General features: G+C 33.9%; 2 protein-coding genes across 5 annotated transcripts; one reads left to right on the forward strand and one right to left on the reverse strand.

The window, feature by feature from the left end:
- The first annotated feature begins 306 nt into the window (after positions 1–306).
- Positions 307–9,354, forward strand: Prp39 (pre-mRNA processing factor 39). Of its 4 annotated transcripts, none has more exons than XR_010556916.1 (17): positions 307–465; positions 1,234–1,292; positions 1,360–1,745; positions 1,815–1,985; positions 2,059–2,227; positions 2,301–2,425; positions 2,495–2,599; positions 2,669–2,943; positions 3,009–3,306; positions 3,368–3,478; positions 3,558–3,858; positions 3,931–4,142; positions 4,216–4,275; positions 4,351–4,532; positions 4,613–4,687; positions 7,582–7,885; positions 8,021–8,105. XR_010556916.1 is itself a non-coding variant. In XM_065349880.1 (16 exons), the coding sequence occupies exons 2-16, from the start codon at positions 1,244–1,246 to the stop codon at positions 9,067–9,069; spliced, it is 2,820 nt and encodes a 939-aa protein (XP_065205952.1). In that variant the 5' UTR covers positions 307–465; positions 1,234–1,243; the 3' UTR covers positions 9,070–9,354. The 4 variants fall into 4 exon arrangements, 2 of the variants coding, with proteins under 2 accessions (XP_065205952.1, XP_065205953.1); XR_010556917.1 differs by having other exon boundaries at positions 8,025–8,105; XM_065349880.1 differs by lacking the exons at positions 7,582–7,885; positions 8,021–8,105 and adding an exon at positions 8,769–9,354.
- A 1,658-nt stretch (positions 9,355–11,012) lies between these two features.
- Positions 11,013–21,072, reverse strand: LOC135835562 (uncharacterized). Its single transcript, XM_065349883.1, has 20 exons — positions 20,800–21,072; positions 20,560–20,682; positions 20,304–20,485; positions 20,125–20,227; positions 19,719–19,802; positions 19,550–19,642; positions 19,359–19,481; positions 19,159–19,284; positions 19,016–19,085; positions 18,481–18,875; positions 18,218–18,406; positions 17,945–18,137; positions 17,666–17,858; positions 16,056–16,140; positions 15,806–15,929; positions 15,457–15,677; positions 15,147–15,386; positions 14,863–15,051; positions 14,694–14,786; positions 11,013–14,582 (listed from the first exon to the last, which is right to left on the reverse strand). The coding sequence occupies exons 1-20, from the start codon at positions 20,920–20,922 to the stop codon at positions 13,866–13,868; spliced, it is 3,666 nt and encodes a 1,221-aa protein (XP_065205955.1). The 5' UTR covers positions 20,923–21,072; the 3' UTR covers positions 11,013–13,865.
- Positions 21,073–21,891: the final 819 nt, after the last annotated feature.

Consider the following 21,891-nt stretch of genomic DNA (forward strand, 5'->3'; position numbering starts at 1 on the left):
GGATGATTTGAAATCAGCAAATCACGCAACACGCATGTCAATTTTATTTTTGATTTTGCTTACAATAAAAACAATTTTCATTTTTTATAGAAAATGTTGAAAATAAATGAAAATCCTGTAAAATTTTCATCATGTCACAACGTTTCTCAGTCATAAAATGACAATATTCAAAAAAACAATGAGAAGAAATTGAATTAAAATTCAAAAAAATGAATGTGCTACCGAAGTGAGAATGATACTCAACCGAATTGCAGAAAGAGAAAAATCCCGAAAGGCCGAAAAGCAATGTGAAGCCGACCTATGCATTGAAAACCATGACCTAATAAATTTTTTTGGTAAAAAAAAATTGAAAAAATTTAATGAACGCAAACAAATTAATTATTTTTCATGTAAGATCACTCCTTTTTTTCTCGAAGTTTTTCTCCTAGATTTGAGTTCAAGTTCCAGGAAACGTTCTTTTTCAATGTAAGTACGTAAAATAGATTCGGCATAGGTAATAAAAGTGCTGTGGGTGTGTGTCTATGTTCTAGTGGTGTGGGTTTCAGGTAGTTTTTTCCTCCGGAGGAAAAAAACCTCCTGAAAAAAACAACCGGAGAACTACCGGAGATTTTGAAAAACTACCGGAGGAACTATCGGTTATAACCGGTAGTTTTTCACAGCTTTTAAAACGCATAAAGTGAATGTTGAATTATATATTTTTGGAACAGAATAATTAACGATGTTATTTAATCGTGTAAAATAACGCAAAAGTAGCCTAAAATGTCTAAAAAAGTTAGCCAAATTAATCTTGGCTCGTTTTTTTTCGAGAATTTAGGCACTTTTACGTTCATTTTTGGTAAAATTTGATGAAAATAGTACAACCGGTAGGTAGTTTTTTCCTCCGGTAGTTTCGGTACTACCGAACAAATTAAAGCGGTAGGAGGTTTTCGGTAGTTTTTGGGAAAACTACCGGTTATTCTCCGGTAGTTTTTCCTCCGCCCACACCACTACTATGTTCATTTCTTGCAATATTATTCCTGCAGTCATTATTTCAATCGCTCGAGATGATCCTAATCTCGCTGCTGAAATTATTGTGTATTTTATCAAATTAGCATCACGAATTGAAAATTTCCAAGTCCCTTGAAAAATGCTAATTACCGTCTTCGCGATTATTTCTTGAGCTAAATCTAATACACGTAAATTGAGTACTTGTTTTCCGGTTACTGATATCATATCTTGTTTTCTGTTGATTAGCGTTTGATCAATGGATGACGGCGCAGATGTCGTTGTTATCGAGCCCGATACTCCAGATGGTAAATTGAAAATCATTTTTATCAGTTTTATGGTAAGATAATCGCTAACTAATTGTACATTTTACAGCCGAACCCGAAACCAATATTAAGAAGGATGTCACTTCTATTCCCGAATCTGCATCTGACGCCGAAGCAAATGAAAATAACGTAGTTGAATCTGAATCCAACGCCGAGGCAGATGTAAATAATGTAAATGATTCTGAATCCAACGCCGAAGCAGATGTTGAAAATGGAACCGAATCTGCATCCAATACCGACGCGGATGAAAATAATGTACCTGAATCTGCATCTAATACCGAAGCAGATGCAAATAATGTAACTGAACCTGCATCTAACACCGAAGCAGATGTAAATAATGTAACTGAACCTGCATCTAACACCGAAACGGATGCTAACGATGTAATTGTTTTAAATGATGATGATGATGATGCGGCTGAAACAGTCGATGCGAAGGTACGTTGAAAATTTTCAATGTAAGTATAATTGCTTTCATGTGTGATACTAATTATTTGATCAACTTAGGAGCAAGTCAATGGAGATGAGGTAGAACTTATGGAAGAAGATAAGCCGGATGAAGTTAATGGAGATGACGTAGAACTTATAGAAGAAGATAAGCTGGATGATCTTCCGAGAGGTAAAGAAAGTCCAGTTAGAAGTCCTCCTGAAATTGAAAATATGACCGTGGTAGACGAAGTAAGAAATATTCTCTTACCAAGTGGATGAAATTTAATTCGATTTGTAACGTTTTTTTACGATTTCTGTACAGGATGTTGAGATGCTTTCTGATGAAGAGGAAGAAAAAGAAAAAGTTGATGAAAAGGAAAAGGAGGACGAGAAAGAAAAAGAACAGCAGAAAATTAGAGAAGAAAAGGAAAAAGAGAAAGAAAGAGAAAAAGAAAAAGAGAAAGCGAAGGATGTTAAATCGAAAGAAAGTGGTAAGATTTGTATTACGAATGTATGCCATTGTAAAGCAACACCACTTTTCATGTTTTTTTTTTCATCTTGTAGAAAAATCGTCTAGTAGATCATCGAAAAGAAAAAGCACTGATCACGATACATCGTCATCTAAAAAACGCAGCTCTCAGGACCAGTCGAAATCAGATAGTTCGACTAGTAAAGGTCGTGAACCTGATGTAAGTGTCGAGTTTTCTATATATTTTGGCGTATCTGGAATATGAGCTCATCTCTAATTCGTATTACAGGCCAAGAAAGCATTGCCTCTTTTAGGGAAGTATTGGAAAGCTGTGAAAGACGATCCTACAGATTTCACCGGTTGGACTTACCTATTACAATATGTAGACCAAGCTGTATGTATCATTTCTCGTTCTCTTCATTCCCATTCATATTTTGAAATAATAAACTATGTGATTTTACAGAACGATATCGCCGCAGCTTCAGAAGTATACGACGATTTCCTGTCAAAGTATCCTTACTGCTACGGTTATTGGCGAAAGTACGCTGATTATTTAAAGAAGAATGGCCAAAAGGCTAAATGCGAAGAAATATTTGAAAAAGGCGTCGGCGCTATTCCTTTGAGCGTAGATTTATGGATCCATTATCTCAATTACATGAAGGATGCCTACGCTTCAAACGAAGAATTACTCAGAACTTTATTCGAAAGATCTCTTAAATCGTGCGGTTTAGAATTCAGGTAAATATCTGGAAATTTTATCGAATTTTTCATCTCAAACGAATCTAATCTAATTAATTGTTTAGATCTGATCGACTGTGGGACTCATATGCCAAATGGGAAATTGAAGGTGGTCGTTTACAAAACGCTACCGCCATATTTGATCGTTGGTTAGCTGTGCCGACTCAAGGATACGTCACAGTGATGGAGAAATTCAAAGACCATGTTAAGAAAAATTCGCCTAGCAGGATTCTCGATCCGGAAGAATTTTTTGCACTCAGAAACGACGTTGTTAGCGAAAAAAAAGCCAACAACGCCGAATTGGAGAGCAAATTATCCGACGATGCTCCTCCTGGGGAAGAAACTCCTGATAAATTAGATAAAGTACGTGTGTATAATTTCATGTTATTTTAAATCGAGATATCTAATCGATAATATTTTTTAGATGAACGAGGAAGAAACCAAAGCTCTTAAAGATAAGATCGTGACTGTGAGGAGAGAACGTCATAAGGTTACCCAAAAAGATGCTGTAGCCAGATGGTCTTTCGAAGAAAATGTAAGCTAATCAAATATGTAGTATCTTAAATACAGATTATTTGTGTGGATTTTTCTGAGAACTTCTTGTCGTTTTACAGATTAAGAGGCCATATTTCCACGTCAAGCCATTGGAACAGTGCCAGCTTAATAACTGGAAAGAATATTTAGATTTTGAAATTAAAGAAGGCAAACAAGAACGTATTGTATTGCTTTTCGAAAGATGCCTAATAGCTTGCGCTCTATACGAAGACTTTTGGATTAAATTCATCGAATACTTGTTGGCTCAATCTGAAGTACCCATCGAAAAGGTCAGAGAAGTGTTCCAACGCGCTTGTACTATTCATCACACGAAGAAAATAAATATTCACTTGAAGTGGTCCGCGTTCGAAGAAACATATGGTAATTTAAATCGTTTGAATTAATTCGAAAAACTGCCTATTTTGGCTATATTCTATCATTGGCTTCTTTTAGGCAACTCTTTACAAGCCGCTCAAATATTGGAAGATCTGGAAAAAACTTGCCCTGGTATTCTGGTGGTCATGTCTCGACGAATCAACATAATACGTCGCCGAGGAGAGTACGAAAAAGTGTGCAGTTTTTACGAGAAGTATATTGCCGATAACGCCGAAAAGAAAGCGATATCTTCTAGTCTCTCTATCAAATACGCGCGTTTTCTTTGCAAAGTGAGTATGTTATGCTTGAATGAATTTCGTCGCCGTTCTCCTCTAAACTTATTATGTATTTCTCATTTTCCAGATAATGAACGATCCAGATAAAGGAATTGAAATATTGAAATCGGCCATTGAAAAAGACCCTGTAAGTGGAACGTCCATCAAAAACAGTAACTAACAAATGTAAAACTGAGTGATAATATTTGGTAATATTTTGCAGAGCAATTCTAGACTGAAATTACAACTGATCGATGTCCACATGAATAAGATTCCGATTGAATCCGATGAAATTGTCAGCATAATGGATGCAGTTATTAGCGCCGAAGAAGATAGTGAAAAGAAATTACTATTCGCCCAAAGAAAGCTCGAATTTTTAGAAGAATTCGCCGAAGAATGCGTCGCGTATGTGTGGATTTATATTTTCAAAGGTTATTTTTTACCTTCTAGCTCCTGCTAATGTATACATTCTTTTTGTTGTGCAGCGTCCAGAAGGCTCAAGAAGCTTACGATAGCTTGGTCAAAGTTGTCGCCGAAAAGAAAAAAGAAGTGGAAGAAAAGTAAGCAAATTTACTACTAGTACTGTATTTTTGGTAATGGTTAGCACAGTTAGTAATAATGAAAGATGTTATCGGAGGAAAAGTATTTATGTGTGGATTTAGATCCGCAAAATAAGCAACAGATAGTCAGGTAGAAAGCGCTTGATCGTTTCGAGTACTGAGAAAGAATGATAGAGGCTGAGAACAGGACTAGATGTGAAAGCTTTCCCCTTTCTTTAACGGTGTATCGAATTGGTAGTTCAAAGGGTGTAGTACTTTCAAGTTTTACTTTTTGCAACGGATTTGAGCATTTCATCGAAGTCTACGAAACTGAAACCGTGTACCAGTGAAGTCGTCATTGACGATTGGTGTTTGGTCATCGCTGTGATTAATCTAAACTACGTTTATTAATGCATAATTTAAATGGATATCTAATGTGTACGCTTTGAATGTCGACAAAGATACATCTATCGCTAAAAACCTGTGATGTTTTTAGATTTTTACTATTTAGTACTTTTTTTTTTTTGTGGCGTAATGAACGTGTCGGAATATTATATATTTTATAATTACGTATTAGTTGTACAGTATCTAGATTTTATTGAAGTGTAGCATAATCATAAACCCATTCAATGTTTGGTTATTATTTTTACGTGTAATTTGAATGCAATAATATGTACTTGTGTGTCTTCAGTTGAATTCAATTCGGAATGTACTGTAAACTTTGTATGTGTAAAATGTAATAGCTTTTAATAATTTTATCGAAATCAAAGCTCGTCTTCATCGTTAACGTCATCGTCTTCGTCGTCATCATCATCATCATCATCACCATCTTCACATCTGCCATCGAAAAAAACCAACATATTTTTCCAAGTAATACGTTCTTCAAAAATTGTAAGTATATTGTTCAGTTTATTTTATAATTTTAGTTGTTCTTTAATTTGTAATTTGAATTATTTTTGTTCTCGAGTATTAGTCATTTCAATGTATTAGTTACCTAATTTAATATTTTCTTTGTATTTTGAAAATAGTTACTCATGTTATTTTTTTTAAAGAAGTGATTTTGTTTTAATTAATTTATGAATAAGTTTAAGCTAAAAGTTCGCGACGGTTTATTTAGAAAAATTCTGTGATATAACTAATTAAGCGTAAAAGTGTTTGAAAAGTTTCCGAATGATTTTATTAATAGAAAAAAAATAAAATGAAACCAAAACGTAGAAGTTGAGTGAGAAGAAACATTTCACATGAATGTAAATAATGTGAATAATGACCACTGGGCTGTGATATCACTTCAAAGCATTTTTTACCTTTTCATTCTAAACTTACATTCCCCTCGAAAGCGAGCATAATCCTAAGTTAATTATTTAGGTACTGAGGAAGTTGGTTTGAGGGCAAAGCATGGTAAATTAAAACGTGTAATTTTGATGATAGTGTTCATTTTCATGGGTATTTATTCATTTGTAGTAACAGATTTTTGATTATTTTAATCAAACGTTTTTAAAATTTTCATTACATCAGAAATGAATATTTTAAATAGATTGATTTTGCATTTCATCATTTTTATTTTCCATGAATATTCGCGCTTTTTTCCCCCCTTCTCTTATTAATTTATTGTATTTTTCTTTTTTGTTTCAATTCTCAGGGTTTTAAATGAAAATTTAAAAATTTATTCTTATTGAAGGGAGTTTGTAAGGGTTGATTTTTGACCAAGAGTAATTGAAAATTTCACGAGAGTAAAATATGTACTATGTATGTACCCATTTGTAAATTATTTTTCAATTGCTGATCTTTTTGAGTCAGAAAAAAGGGGAAATAAGCTTTTGAAATCATATTTGAATTTTTTTTCATGTTCATACATGGCGACTGAAAGACTTTATTTCTTCTAAAGAAACATTGGGAGACATTCGATAGTATGTACAAAAAAATTTTAAAATGTTTCAAACTGTCATTATAATTTTTTTTTGAATTTTTAAACATTCCAGTTCCACCCGATCCATTTCTCCTTCCTTTGAAAAAGTATTTAGGGAACCCAAATGAAATTGATTTTCAATGATTTTCTTTAGTTTTTTTCTCAAAAATCTGAATAAGTGACTGCATTTTTTCCCCTAAATGAACGTTACTTTTTTTATTCCTTGTGTTCGAATTCGAAAAATTTTAGATATTTTTTCCAAGTATTATGATTGTTCTACAATTCATTTCTGTTATTCTTCTATTCTCTTTCTTGATTTTTGTTATTTTTTTCGATGCAAAAATCAATTTTATATCAAGTCCTAAAGACTACTGTAATGTATTATTTTCTTTCCTCGTTTTTCTTTTAAGTACTTGAAATTAATGCCTCGAATTTGCACTTATATTTTTTAGATAATGTTCTGTTGAAGAGTCGAATTGATGTTGAATAGCTTTTTTAAAGAAGGAGGACTCATATAAGGTTTCGAAAAAAATAGTACAATGAAGTTAAGGTTTCCAATTTTGGCTCTAAATATTTAACAAACAAAACCACTTGAGAAAAATATTTTAAATTCAATTTTTAAAAAAAAAAATGAAAATAATGAAGAAGAGTGGAAAATGTTGACCATAAAATTTTCCACCATGTGATTTGTTCTTTTCTGAGACTCTGTTTTTAGAATGTTGTGTGCAAAAATCTAAAAATTATCAGCTTCACTGAACGATGTCTTAATTTAAAAAAACTTTCCCTCATTTTCTTTCCTCTGTAGTGCAGTTCGACTCTTTACAAGCCTAAATTAAATTCCCTGTGTATACATTACCACATATTCGCGATTATAATGATATAATAATTATTTTCTTTTAGAGAAAAAAAATGTATTATTATTATTCTTAAAAATGGTCGCCTTTTTACGCTACGTGCGTAATTGTGGTTGTTTTTTTAAGGGTAATTTTGTAAGTGTTTTGTTTTACAGGTGTTTGGATAGGTATGGACCACATCAAATGTGGAAAAGCGCCGCAGATACCATAAACGATCATAGTATACGTGTTATTTTCAAACGATTAACGTACTTTTTCGATAAAATTCACATTTCGAGACTAATAATTTGAAAACGTTTCGATTTAAAACTACATAAAATAATGTACACGTAGCTAATTTGATGCTTCGCCGGACGCGTATTACGTTCCAAATTTCTTGTATTGTGAAATAGGACACGCGATGATGCGACTTTTTTTTATACCTAGTACTTACAAATCGGATCGCAATGGTTTTAGAAGGTACGTAAGTAATACTTAGTTATTTTACAGAAAATCCTTTCTTGAGAAGCGATGCGTTGTTTACAGTTTAAGATTTTTCTTTTCGTCGCTGTTTTATTCATTATTCGAAATTATTGTAATTGGTAATTTTTTTAGCAAGGTTGATTCATCCTGAGTAACGCTTTTTAAAGTGTTCACGAGAGTTTGATATACGTTGAAAATAGGATCGAGGAGAAACTAGGTAGGTATGCATTTTTTTTCATCTCCTTCCCCCTTTGACCTTGGATGTGGCTTTTGTGCCCGACGTTGTTGTCCCAAAAGTGTTCCTTTTCAGATGCTGGAGAATTACACAGTGGACGAATTAGTAGAATATTTCGCGATATTTTTAAGTATGTAGTATGTTTGTAAGTATGTGCATCTTACTGTGTGTTTTTTTTTTCCAACAGAAAATGTAAGTATTGTTATAAGATGTATTATTGTAAGATGTTTGAAATTATGATTTAATTTATTTTTTAATGTTGTGTATGAAGTGAATGAGTTCTTTGTTGAAGTTGTTTTAGGTAAACTTGTATAGATCTAGGCAGAGTTCGGTGTAATGGGTATTCCAACGATTTTGTTTAGTACTTATTTAGACTAGAATTAATCACCAATTTAGTATTTGTTTTAAAAACTACGTAAATGTGTAAGTACTGTTTGATTATTGGTGGTATTTTTACATCAATTTATGCGAGCTATATCTTGAAATTCTCACTTTCCTAGGATACTTACTCAAAGTCATCTTCGATGAACGCCCAGAACCCAGTGCATAGATAATAAATTTACGCTTTTAAATTTTATAACCGAACAGTTTAAATTAATTGTTCCTCTTTAACCGTTACTATTCTGATCTTTTTTTTTTTTACAGAAAAACCGAAGCAGCCAAAAAGAACGGTACAGCGGATCAAACTCAGGCACCGCCAACGACTACAGCTTATACTGCGACTACTGCTCAAACTTATTATCCTACAGCTGCCACTCCTCAGACCTATCAAGCATATCCGCAAACCTATATGGCTACTACGTATCAGCAACAGAATATTTACCAACCGACCGATCCGAATTACGGTTACCAGAATTGGCAATCGTACGGTGCTTATAATCAGCAATGGCCTAGCGGTACCGCGCCGCAAACTGGAGCTGCCTCAGGGTATTATAATCTTTATTAATAAAATCGTAACGAATCAAGGACTGATGATGACCGTATGTTGATGTTGATTAAAAAAAATTATATTTTTTTGTTTGTGTTTGAAGATTTCAAAGTTTTTTTCACTTTTTTTTTTCGATTGCATTTTTTCTCTTTTTATAAGAATTTATCTATATTAATAAAATTTAGATGTAATTTTTAAAGTTACGTCGATAACGATGTGTAGTGTTGGAAATTTTCGTAATTTTATTGTTTATATTACTGAATTTAATTATCTGTAATGAATTAAAAATGAATTTTGATTGAAGTATTGTTTTGTTTTGTTTTCTTCTTTTGAAGGTAGGTTCTTCAGGTACTTTTGAAAAAAAGAGGGGACTGAATTGAGAAAATTAAGTTGAACTTGTCTTATTAAAAACAACTATTTTGTGCATTGCAAGATTTTTTTTAAGAAGAGGTGACACTTGAGGAGGGGGAATGACATGGGTCGGTTTTGAAAAATTCGATGGTATGTGTGACTTGCTTCAGAACTTTATAAAACGTAGCATTCAATATCGCATAATTTCAACATATGTGACGCGACGCGACAAAATCGACCTTCGAGCCGAAAATAAGTTTTTGAGTTATGGGGGGTTAAAGTTTTCAGTCCAGTTCTGCTCGTTTATCGGAAGCGCTTGCGTTCTAATCAGGTTCTCCGGCTAAACTGAGCTAAACATAGTCTTGGATAACGTTTCTTGCCTGTCTTGTGTGAATATCACTGGGTAAAATGGTTATTTACATTGATACAGGGGGCTCAGTCGTGATTGTGCTCATTTTTTCAATTTTTTATTTTATTTTTTCATTATTTCAATTTTGAAATCGATCTGGAGGCGAAACAAAGCGTTCTACGAGAAAAATACATCGATCAAAGTTGTAGAGAATTAAATTTCCAAAAACCTATAAGAGGTTTATTTTTCTCCTAAATGCATAGTTTTTCCGTTTTTCTCAAAAAACAGAAATTTTATGGTAATCATCATGAGGTTTTTGTTTTTTGAGAAAAACGGAAAAACTATGCATTTTGGAGAAAAATAAACCTCTTATAGGTTCTTGGAAATTTAATTCTCTACAACTTTGCTGAACGTATTTTTCTCGTAGAACGCTTTGTTTCGCCTTCAGGTCAATTTAAAAGTTGAAATAATGAAAAAATCAAAAAAATTAGCACACTTCTGACTGGATTACCATGTATATGGAGCTATTCAAATCATAGGGACTTCTGGGTGGTTTTAAATGATTTTTGAATGTCCGAGTACCAAAAATCCGTCAAAAAGTTAAAAATAATTTTTCAGGTCCGAAGGTCGATTTTGTCCCGTCACGTCACATATTTTTCCCATCTTACTCGTTTCAAACCAATCTACAAACTGTCTAAAAACTGTTTCATTTCAGTTTTAAAACTGAAACCAATTTTTGAAGATGGTAATACAGTTTCGAAACAGTTTTTCTGGAGATGAGATACAGACAATCTTGGGAGGCTAGACAGACGACCTTGGGAAGTTCTACTAACAGATCAATGACCTTAAGAAGTCAGACAGATTGACCTTAGAAAGCTAAACACGTAGGTCAGTGACCTTGAGAGGCGATATACCCAGGTCAATGACCTTAAACCGCCAACCAGATTAACTTACTGACAGACAGTTATGGGTAGCCAAAAAGATGGGGTCAATGATCTCAATAGGGAAGACAGACGGTCATGAAGAGGATACACAGGTAGGTCAGTGACCTTGAGAGGCAAGACACACAGGTCAGTGACCTTAATAGACCAAACAGATTGCCCTACTGACAGACAGTTGAGGAAAGCCAAAAAGACAGGGTCAATGATCTGAATAGGGGAGACAGACGGCCATGAAGAGGATACACAGGTAGGTCAGTGACCTTTAAGAGGCCAGACAGATTAATTCGCACTTGAAAAACACCGAATAAAAAAACACATGCTACAAAGATCGTAGGTACGTATTTAATTTTTAACACTTAAAAACTTTCGCTTAGATTATAATTTTATAAAAATGAACACATGCCACTTGAAAACATCGCCTAATGTACCGTAAAGTTTAGAAGTGTACGTACATTTTACACATGTTACGATGATTAAATAAATACCACGATAATTAAAATAAATAATATGTAGAAAAAAAAGATTTAAAGTCGGTAAGTTACTCGTAAAATACATAGATTGCAGCCAACATGAATACGAATAAGTTTGCGAATATTGAAAAATATTTAAATCATAAATGATTAGTAGAGTGATTTACATTTTCATTTTCTCAGATGAGACGTGGATTGGATTAAATTTATTTTGAAATATTGTCTTTATTCTCCTTTAAGAAGTATGAAAATAAAGGATGCATACTGCATACTCGTAGGTCATCAACTCATCAAAGGTCTGCCATATTTCTATTCGCTGATTTCGCAGAATACATTAAAACCAGTTACGAAAATTAAAAACGATTTCAAGATCGCAGCTAATCAAATATATTCAACTTAGTTTACTGGTAAACAAACATCCATCAAAAACTGAAACAGAAACTGTCACCTGGAGCAAGGATTCCAGAAAAATTATCCAACGAGAAAAACATCTTCGTAAAATTGCACTTATTTGAAATTGAAAGGAACTAGGTATGAAGATAATGACCATTGACCAGTAGAATTACATATTCAAAAAGTCATCTTGCGAACCCATCAAAATCTGTTGAAAAATTTTGCGAAAAATTTTAATATTTCAACAAAAATGTTTTTCGAGCAGTTTAAAAGAACTTTAAGCCCAATAATAATGTGAATTATGATTATCAGGATTTTTGAAAAAGTGTCATGTGATCGATTAAAATGGATTAAATTTTTACGAGAAATTCAAACATTCAGACAAAAATATTAATTCTTGAGTGATGAGGAAGAATTTTGAGCCAAAAGATTGGGTTATAGGTAATTTTCAAGATTTTTGAAGGAATATTCAAATAGATTAAAATTTCGGCACAAAATCAAAACTTTCAATTAAGACTTTTTTGGAGCACTTTTGAAGTTTTGAAGAATTTTTAGTGCAAACTTGAGTCACGATTTTCGGAATTCTTCAAGGAGTGCTATACAACTAATACAACTGAGTAACAATTTCCAAGGGAAAAAACAGAAATTCCTATCAAAAATTTTTTACTGAATTTTTAAAAAATTGCAACTGGAAAGATTGCTTTTAAAAATAATGTATCGTATTATTTACTCGGAAAACTGACTATTTCCGGTTTAAAATTCTTGAAAAGTGCTCAAAAAAGCTTACAAATAAATATTTGATTTTCCGACAAAATTGAATACTTTTCGCCTTATTTTACTTTTACACTGTTAACCCTTTATCCTATAATTTATTTCATTTTTTTTTTTTTTTTTTTTTGAAATTTTCAGAACCATTGCTCTTTTAAATGATGGAAACTAGCAACCAGTTTATATATTAATGAGGTATTTTTAGAATCAGGCGGGCCTTTGATGTTGGCATAAAATAAAGTAAAAAAAAAATAAATACAATGTATAGTTAGGTAGGCCGTAGATTTTCACTTATACGACGTATGTAATGAACAACTTGCGTGAACTGGCGATTGAAAATTTGAGTAATACGGTGATTAGTGTAAAATAATCCAAAAAAATTTACAGAAAATTCAGTTCAACTTTCAAACCCTCGTTTTTAAAAAAAAAACACATTTTTTCACTACACAACACAAAAATAAACAGAAAAGTTGTCCTAAATGTCAAATAAGCGAAAGTCTACAGCAGGTAATGCAATATTACAAGTATGATTAGTATGAACAATCCTATCTCACATGATTAGAAATAAACAATCATTAAAACGATCTATAATCTGAAAAATAAACGGTATGAAATCCTGCTTGCGATAGGTCAGGTTTACCCGATGCTTGTACGAATATCACTATAAAAAATTAACCAACCTGAGATCCAAATATAAATAATGGTCTGGCTGAGCAAAATAAGCTCTCGAAAAACTTCTCAAATTGAAATTACTACTAATAAAAAAAAAAAAAATCACGTCAATTCAGCCTCTTTACCAGAAAAAGACCTGATCTTGTCGTAAAATAATGCTGACTTCAACAGGTAAACCGTAGTTAAACTTAGTTCATAAAATTATAGACTTAAAAAAAGGAACGCTTACCCCATTTTAACAATTCAGTAATCGTAAAAAATGATGATTCAATACTATCAAAAATACAGTAAAGAATCCACTAATATGTAGATTATACGAGAAAAAAAACGATTACTAAAAAAAATAAATATAAATAAATATTTGTACTTCGATAACGAATAAGGTCAATTCAGCCACTTGTGAACAAGATAGGTATGGGTAACTCGGTATTTAGCTTATGGAGCATGCGGCGTGAATTTCTCCAATTACGTACTTAAAATGATTGGTTTTTTTTTCAAGAAAAAAAACAGCAGTAAGAATTTAATCGTGAACAGCATCCGGTAATCGAATCCAGGTTTTTATTTTTATAAGAATTATTGCTAACGACGTCAAAACTCGTTCAAAATCAGCTGTATTGACCTTACGAACACTCTAATAATACCCTTATTATAAGAATGTAAATGATAATAACGACGTTAATCAAAACGCGTATTGAAAACTACAAAAAAAAAAAAAAAAGTCACAGTTTAAAATCGTAATTTTACCATTCCTCGACCAGGAGAAAAAAAGGTAAACAATATAAAAAACGAAACGGCATAAAAAGAGATATTGCAACGAAATATGAGCACCGATGAGACATAGAAATAATGAAAGAGAGAGACAGCGATCAGTCAAAGATGATCGAAGTCGAAATTGAAAGAATTACCAGGCCAACCTTGCGTACTCGACGAAGGCGTAAAATTCGCATTTTGGGCAGGATTCGCGTTCGTATTCGTTTGCGTGCTAGAAGGCCAGCCAACCAAAGTCGACGAAGTAGTAAAATTCTGAGGTTGCTGAACGTTTCCAGTTTGTTGATTGGTGCCAAGCCACGCTTGCGAAGTTGACGAGGGAGCATAGGTCGAAGTTTGAAGCAGATTCGTAGTTGATTGAATGCCATTGCCACCAAGCCAGTTGTACGAATTCAACGAGGGAAACGGTGGTATTTGGGCAACGTTCGGCGAAGCCGATGGTTTGGTACCAGCACCAAGCCAGCTATTTGAAGTTGGAAGCGACGGTTTGTAAATCGACGATTGGAGAAGGTTGGTAGTTGGTTGGGTGGTGAAGGACATCGGCATAAATTGTTGAGGAGAAGGCGTGACAGGTGCGGCGAAGAAATTTGAAGGAATAGTCGATGAAAAGCCCGAGGAAGTTGATGGCTGTAGCATATCGAACAACGAGTCCAAGTCCAAATGGCCGGGGCCAGCATCGGCATAATTATTGCTGGTGCTCGGTATTGGTTCGGGGACCGGATCTGGTTCCAATAAGATAGCCGGAGGTCCTTCATCTTCGCCAACTCCAGCGGGTCTGTTTAGATTACTGAGCTCTCTAGAGAGTTGTTGAAGATTAGCCTGTGAACAGAAAAAGTATAGGGAATAAGTTGAAGTATGATTACGATATCTCTAAATTATAAAAAATTTTACATGTTGCCTATTGGCAAAACTGGGCAATTGATGACTCACCCTCATAGAAGTGCCATCAGCAACTTCCTTAGACCATTTCGCCACCTGTTCACGAATTTCGTTTTGCTTCAGCCAGAAATGAGCGTGAATAATCTGCAAATTAAAAAACGAATAAAGCGTCAATAGCATCTACTTTCCATAAAAATGATTTATTCGGAACATCACTTACGTCTTTGAAACACGGCGATGGATTTCGTATCTGGTCAAGCATAGCCCACTGAACGGTGGCTGACATGATATTCGAATTATAAGTCTTTGAGCTTTGACTCGCCATTGTCGAACCTCTAGATGTTTCATATCCGGGCTCATTGAAGTAGGGTTCAGGGACCAAAATGAGCGATTGTATTGATACTAAAACCTGCAACGGAAAAATAAAGAAAAAACACCATAAATAAAATATCTAAAAATCACCAATCGACTGTTCATCTTCTCATTTAAATTTTCTCGTCTTACTTGCAAGAAACTAGACGCTTGAGGGTTCCATTTTTCTTCCGGCCTACCGGACCAGGTATTGAGTACACTCAGACAAACTTTACCGTCATTGTACAAATTCGGATTAAATCGAACCGAATGTCTACCAGTTGTCTGTAAATTTATCAACATTGGGGAATTTGGGTAATCTGGCGGGAAATACACGTCGAATTCGAAGCAGCCGTTCGCGTAAGGCGTTTCGGCGGGGCCAATAATTAATACCTGAGAAACAAACGTCGCATTTTAGAAAGTATTGAAAGAAAGGCAGAAAGCAGAAAATCAGGAAACTTACTTTCATTACATCCAGTCTATCGGTATCACAACGTACGAAAACAGACGAGCTAAATGAAAGAGGTAACGAGGTAGAAAGTGTAGCAGCTTCTTGAGCTAGTCGTTTCATACGAGCAGGGCGATTTTTATCAGCGTCTGCACGAGCATTACGTTCATAATGGTACGATACCATGAACTTATACCCGAGATTATTCGATTCTTCGGATATCATGTCGTACGTGCCTGTACAAAAAATAAAATAAAATAATATTAATGATTGATAATCATCAAGGAATTATTAAAATCAAAGCGGATGTCTTTCAAAAAAAAAAAACTAAATGCTAAATATATTGAAGTACATAGATACGAACCAAATTGAAGTTTCTTCATGACACGTAAATATACTTCCTCGATCGAAGCAGGAGTCGAAGCAGTCTGAGGCAACGGTGTTCCGCCCAGCGGATTCATTTCAGAGATTAATTTCTGCGTCATAATCTGAAACAGGGCAATAAAAAGAAATCTAATTAGCATCGAAGTCGAATGCAAGATGATGCATTTTCGAGAGATCAAATTCTCAAATCTTCTACTTCGGTTAGATTTAATCGAAATATTTTTTCTTACCTCCACGATTCTGGCCGTTGTTCGGACATCAGTGATAAAATCATTCAGATCTTTGTCTGCATTTGATGAGGCTATTCTATTTTTCCTGAAAAAATAAGAAAAACATCGTTCGAATCAACGTTACAACAGAGAATGCACTTATCAATATTTGTACAAGTTATCAAAAATGATTTAAGAGAATTAAACAGTGGTTGGATCAATAAAAGAAATAAAATCGTATAATAAAAGTCGAGCTTTTCAATGTTTGCTTGAAATACCTCAAAAACAGCGCATTTAGTGAAACATTAATCACTCGCTACAGATGAGAAATTTCATGCAGTTTTTGTACACCAACTATACACATTTCATCACTTATAATCGATTCAAGCAGAACTTTTCAACTTTTGCCAGGCTCGTACTGAATTTTTTCCCAAATTAAGTAACTTTAGAGACCAAAAAAGCTCGAAAAAGTACCCAAAAATGACTAGGAAAAAAGGAAAACGAAAACAGACATTTAGATATAATGGATAAAGAATCATAAAAAAAAATTTTTTTAAACACACAATAATTATTACGAATTTAAATAAAAAATTGCGAGTCAAAAAAACAATTTTTGGCAATTTCGGACAAAAAACGAGACTTCTGGACAATTTTTAGAAAAAAGTGGACTTTCTGGAATTTTTTGCAAAACACGACAATTTATAGCGATGTTCTTGAAAGCAACAATTTTCAAAATTTTTTGACAAAAAGCAAGATTTAGACAATCCAGCGGAGTGCATAAAACAGGACTTTTTAAAAATTAGGTATAGGTACTTGCTGGCAAAAAAGTGATACTTTTTGACAATTTCTAGCTAAAGAGAGAAACTTTTAGGTACTTGTTTAGGGAGGGAGGGGGTAAAATCTTTAGCAATTTTGCTAAAAAGCGAGAATTTATGTCAAAAAATGTGAATTTGACAACTTCAGCAAAAATGAGCAACTTTTAGGAATTATTATTTTTTGTCAAAAAAAAAAAAAAAAAAAACGAAAAAAACGAAAAAAACGAGACTGCTAATTTTTATAAAACTTCTGTTATAAAAGAGCAGAACTTTGCAAAATTGCTAAAAAGCGAAATTTAAAAAAAATTTTTGGTAAGAAAGTGAGACTTTTGGCATTTTTGGCAAAAAAAATACAGACTTTTGCGTAATTTTTGGGGGGAAAAATTAAGATTTTTCACAATTTTTTACTATTAGTTAGCGACAAATTTTTATCAACTTTTGGAAAAACGATTAATTTTGCAATTAAGCAAAACTGACAATTCAAGGCAAAAAAACGAGACATTTTGGACAATTTTTAGCAAAAAGTAGAATATTCTGGAATTTTTTTTTGCAAAACACGACAATTTATAGCAATGTTATTGAAAGCGAACATTTTCAACAATTTTTGGCAAGAAGAAAGATTTTGATAATTTAGCAGAACATAATAAGCTTTTCTTCGAGCACCATCTTTGATTTCGAGATATTCCGAACCACACTGAGAAAAAGCTCAACTTTACTGAATAACTTTTTCGCGACTTCTTGAATAGATTCGCCACATTTTCAAGTTCATTTTTCCCGCACTTATTTCAATTCTTATTAAGAAATAAAATTACTCACATCAACGTGGATGAATACGTATCAACACACGTTTCGATATTGCGCAACAAATCAATTATAGAGATCGTTGTCTCGGAACTGGAAGGATCATCGGGCGGCAATAAAAATTTTACAAGTTCCGAATTGAAAGCCATTACCCTAAGCAGAGCGAGAATAGCTCTATACAGGGGAATATGACGAGCCATATCAAGAACTGCAACAACATAAAATCGTCAAATTTGTCATCAGTCAGAGTACGTCGAATTCCGTTTCAGAATTAATTTCATCTTACACACTTACCGGAGTCATTTCTTAGATATGACGCTAATACGGGTAGAAGGCACGAACTCTCCACTAATTCTATGAATAAAGTGGGTAATTGGGGTTTGTTGGCGGAAGACTCTTGGTCTTGATTAAAATTTTCCGTTTCTTCTAGAATCGCATATGGGCGATTCTGTAGTTTATAATCGGGGTTGATATAACTCGACAGGATCTACGTATGAAAATGGAATATAAAAAATTAAGATCGTAGTAACGAGCAAATTGTACCTAATTAATTATTAGACAACAAACCTGTAGAAGAATGGTTACGTATTCCTCTTCAATTTGTCGTTGGTTTAGTGTTTGTCCAACATTCCATGTAGGAGTTGTATCTCCACTCGCATAACCAGTGCCTTTGGCCCAGCACTGGTACGACTTGGCCGCCGTATATTTTGGTTTAGCTTTTCGCGGACCAACACCAAACAAACCCACACCGGGTGGCTACGAAAAAATAACGGAATTATAACAAATAGTCGCCAATCTCTATCATTTAAGGAATACGAACTTTGGCTTACCATTAATATATTTCCGTTGCCCACTCCGTGGGCCACAAATTGACTTGGCATCATTAGATTAATTGAGTTCGCCATCATTAGGTTTACAGAGTTCGCCATCACTTGATTTCCCGAGTTCATCATTTGATTTCCCGAATTCATCATTTGATTTCCAGAGTTCATCATTTGATTTCCAGGGTTTGCAGTTTGGTTACCAGAATTATTGGTAGGAGAAGGACGGATTGATTCATGATGCGTATACTTCGCCAAGCACGCAAATACAGCGTGAATTGCGCCATGATTCACGGTTAGCTTTCGTAATACGATACCTTCTTCAGAGGTAATAGGTGTTGACTTGAACAGATTCCGTAGTATCTGGAATGGCACCGTGCAGGACGTCGTTGACACATTGTTCACTGTAGAGTAAAGAAATAACATTGTACTACGTTGCTTATGTTTTAGTGCTTTAGATTAACATTAGGTACTGTACAAATATTCAAATGAATTGGGTTGAAAATAGGTTCTAATAGTAATCGAATATAATTAGATTACTTACTTCCATTCGTAGAATTTCCGACTGAAATGACGATTTTTTCTTTCATTTTTTCGTCCAATTCGGTGCATTTCTACAGAAAAAAAAAACTCAATAATTCCACATAAATGATAAGTAAAAATTGATATAATTTAAAAATACCTCACCTCAGTCATTTTAGTAAGATCGTCCACAGTTTTACAAATATCGCTCAATAACTGCGCATTATCATTCTTGAGCCCTTCCAATTCATCTTCCATCGCAGTAATTTTCGCTTGAAGACCATCTTTTTCCTATACAAACACACGAATATATCGATAATTATCAACATTACAGATCGAAACAATTTCCCCACAGAAACACATACTCTGGTATCTTCTTCGCGATATTTAAATCTAGCTATCATGTTTTTATATTCCAGCTCAAGAATTTCCAAAGTAGCCAAATTTTTTTTCAAGTCAGCGTTCTGTTTTTCCAACATTTCGGTTTCCTAGACAGATCAAGAAACGAATAAATAAAATAAATCGAATAATCAAAAATTCAGCAAAAATTACCCACTTCTTTCACTGTTTCCAGTTCTATTTCCCGTTTCTCTTTTTCTTTAACCTTCAATTCTAGGAATTTGATCTTCGATTCTTGCCAACTCATATTCTATAAATTAAAATCGAATTATTAAAGAACATTTTTCTACTGATAAATGGCAAGTGACAACATCAAATACGCGTACTTCTTTGTATTTGCGAATTTCTTCTTTGTACTTTTCATTTTCACACATGAGATCGACAGAATTCATAGAACTACAGGATGGCTCCTAAATCAAAAACACATACATCGAAATTATTCGTTGATTATTATGTAACGTAAAGAAATACATGATTATTCGTTTCGAAGCCAATAATGGAAAAAAAGGCCTAGTATTGAATTTTACATCACTGTACTCGTGTATATGTTAATTTATATAGAGTTGTGCCAAATCACGACTTAGCCCTTGTCCTTTGCAATGTCTATTCAATAGACCAATAATCCTTTTTTTCCCTTCAGCTTCGAACTGAATTCACGATCACATATTCATAATTCCATAATAATATAAAATAAATAGGTAGGAGATGATTGATCATTATTTCAGAACATACTTCTAATGTAACATCTTTACTGCACGACGGTTCGGGATTAGCGTAAAAATCTGTAGAATCGGGCTCTTCGTTTTCAGGAAAGAATATTTCAGTTGGTTCTTCCCTAAAATGAAATTACATATTAAACACTTTCATTGGCATAAAACAAGACGATGAAAGTATAATAAACCCCTACTTACTTTATGCCATCGTTGGAAAGTTTTGTTTTCTTATTGAACCCTGCACAGCATTCGTGTTCATCGGACGAACATTTGAAACCGAATTCAATAAATGGTGTCATGAAAATCACATGTCCACATTCTAAAATGGTAGGTACTCCATTTTCAAGATACTTTCCTTGAACTGAGATCACTTGTGGAATCTGTTTAGGGGAATGTAATACATAATGAAAACAAAGGAAAAAGAGAATTGACGAACGAAGAGAATGATACTTACTTCGATGTGAGACGAGATCGTCCATTTGTTTAGTTTTGAATTGAAATGGAAGCTGCAATGTCGCCATGATATGCTCTTTTGCATCAGTATGAAATTCGAGTCTAGAGCTCTGCCGATGGTGAACTGTTGGAAAAGATATCAACGTAGTCATTATTAGAGAATTGAATCAACTTCTTGATCACATCGCTGAACCTATGATGCGAGTCCAAAGCTAAAGGATAGTAATGGGAGAACACTAACCTCTGAAGAATCGATGAAAATGAACTTCGGAACATCTTTCACGTCTTCGTTATCATCTTCATCATCGTTCAATAGGACTAATACTGGCGAAGCAGCTTCGTTTACTTCACGTTTTCGACTCATTGAGCTAGTGAATGGAAAAACAATTCACATGATTTACTTTCGTAATAAAATACAATTTCATAAATAATTGCAATGCATAAGCATAAAACACATCACGAAAATCATATCACAAAATTAGGCCTAATTCTTCGGCTAATCAGGCTTAATGTGTTTTTGTCAACAATCAACATTGTGAGTCATGAACCAGCTGTTATTTTGTCAGGTCGAGATGGATGTGGTTCAATTTTTTTTAGGGGATGATCTATAGACACTGGAACTGATCGAATAATCGAATGTAGTAGGCACCTTAGGAAGTTAGGACAGAACATTTATGAATTTTTTTATTATGGTAATTGATAATGTTTCTCTATCTCTAGGTTTAGAAATAATCGGCACTTCGGTTTAGGTAGACCTAGACCACCTCCAGCTCATACCCGGCTATACATATTTTAAATAAGTCGAATAAATCAGCCGATCATGTCTAAACTTGAAAGAAAATTATTGAACAAAAGTACGTAATCCTTCGGAAGGAGAAAACAACTCTCACGAAGGTCTACAGTCTACACAGTACACATCTTTCGTTTCAATGAAATGAATGACGAAAAAACTAAAATAAAAAATTGATCACGACTACGTCCACTTTCGCCAGTCAGAATATCATCCGGTTAACTACCTACCTTCAAAATCTTCCATTTGATGGGGTAGTCTAGAAGAGTAATTGTAAACTCCTCAAAATGCTCAAAATACGGAGTGGAGGGTGGATTTCAGTCACCAATCCTTCAATTCAGATTTTACATTCCGTGACAACGACTAAAAGTTGATAGATGCCCACCTAATGTTTTCCATCCAGATTCCAGAAACTGCTTAAAAGAGGTGGGTAAGTAAGTATATACTTCAACGTTGTATTTGTATTTCAACAAAACTGCACAAAAGTAATGATTTTCCTTCCGTCAATCATTGAGCATAAAAATCATCCGATTGCAGTTAAAA

This window comes from Planococcus citri, chromosome 2, assembly GCF_950023065.1.
Source record: "Planococcus citri chromosome 2, ihPlaCitr1.1, whole genome shotgun sequence".
In the NCBI taxonomy this organism is placed as follows: Eukaryota; Metazoa; Arthropoda; class Insecta; order Hemiptera; family Pseudococcidae; genus Planococcus; species Planococcus citri.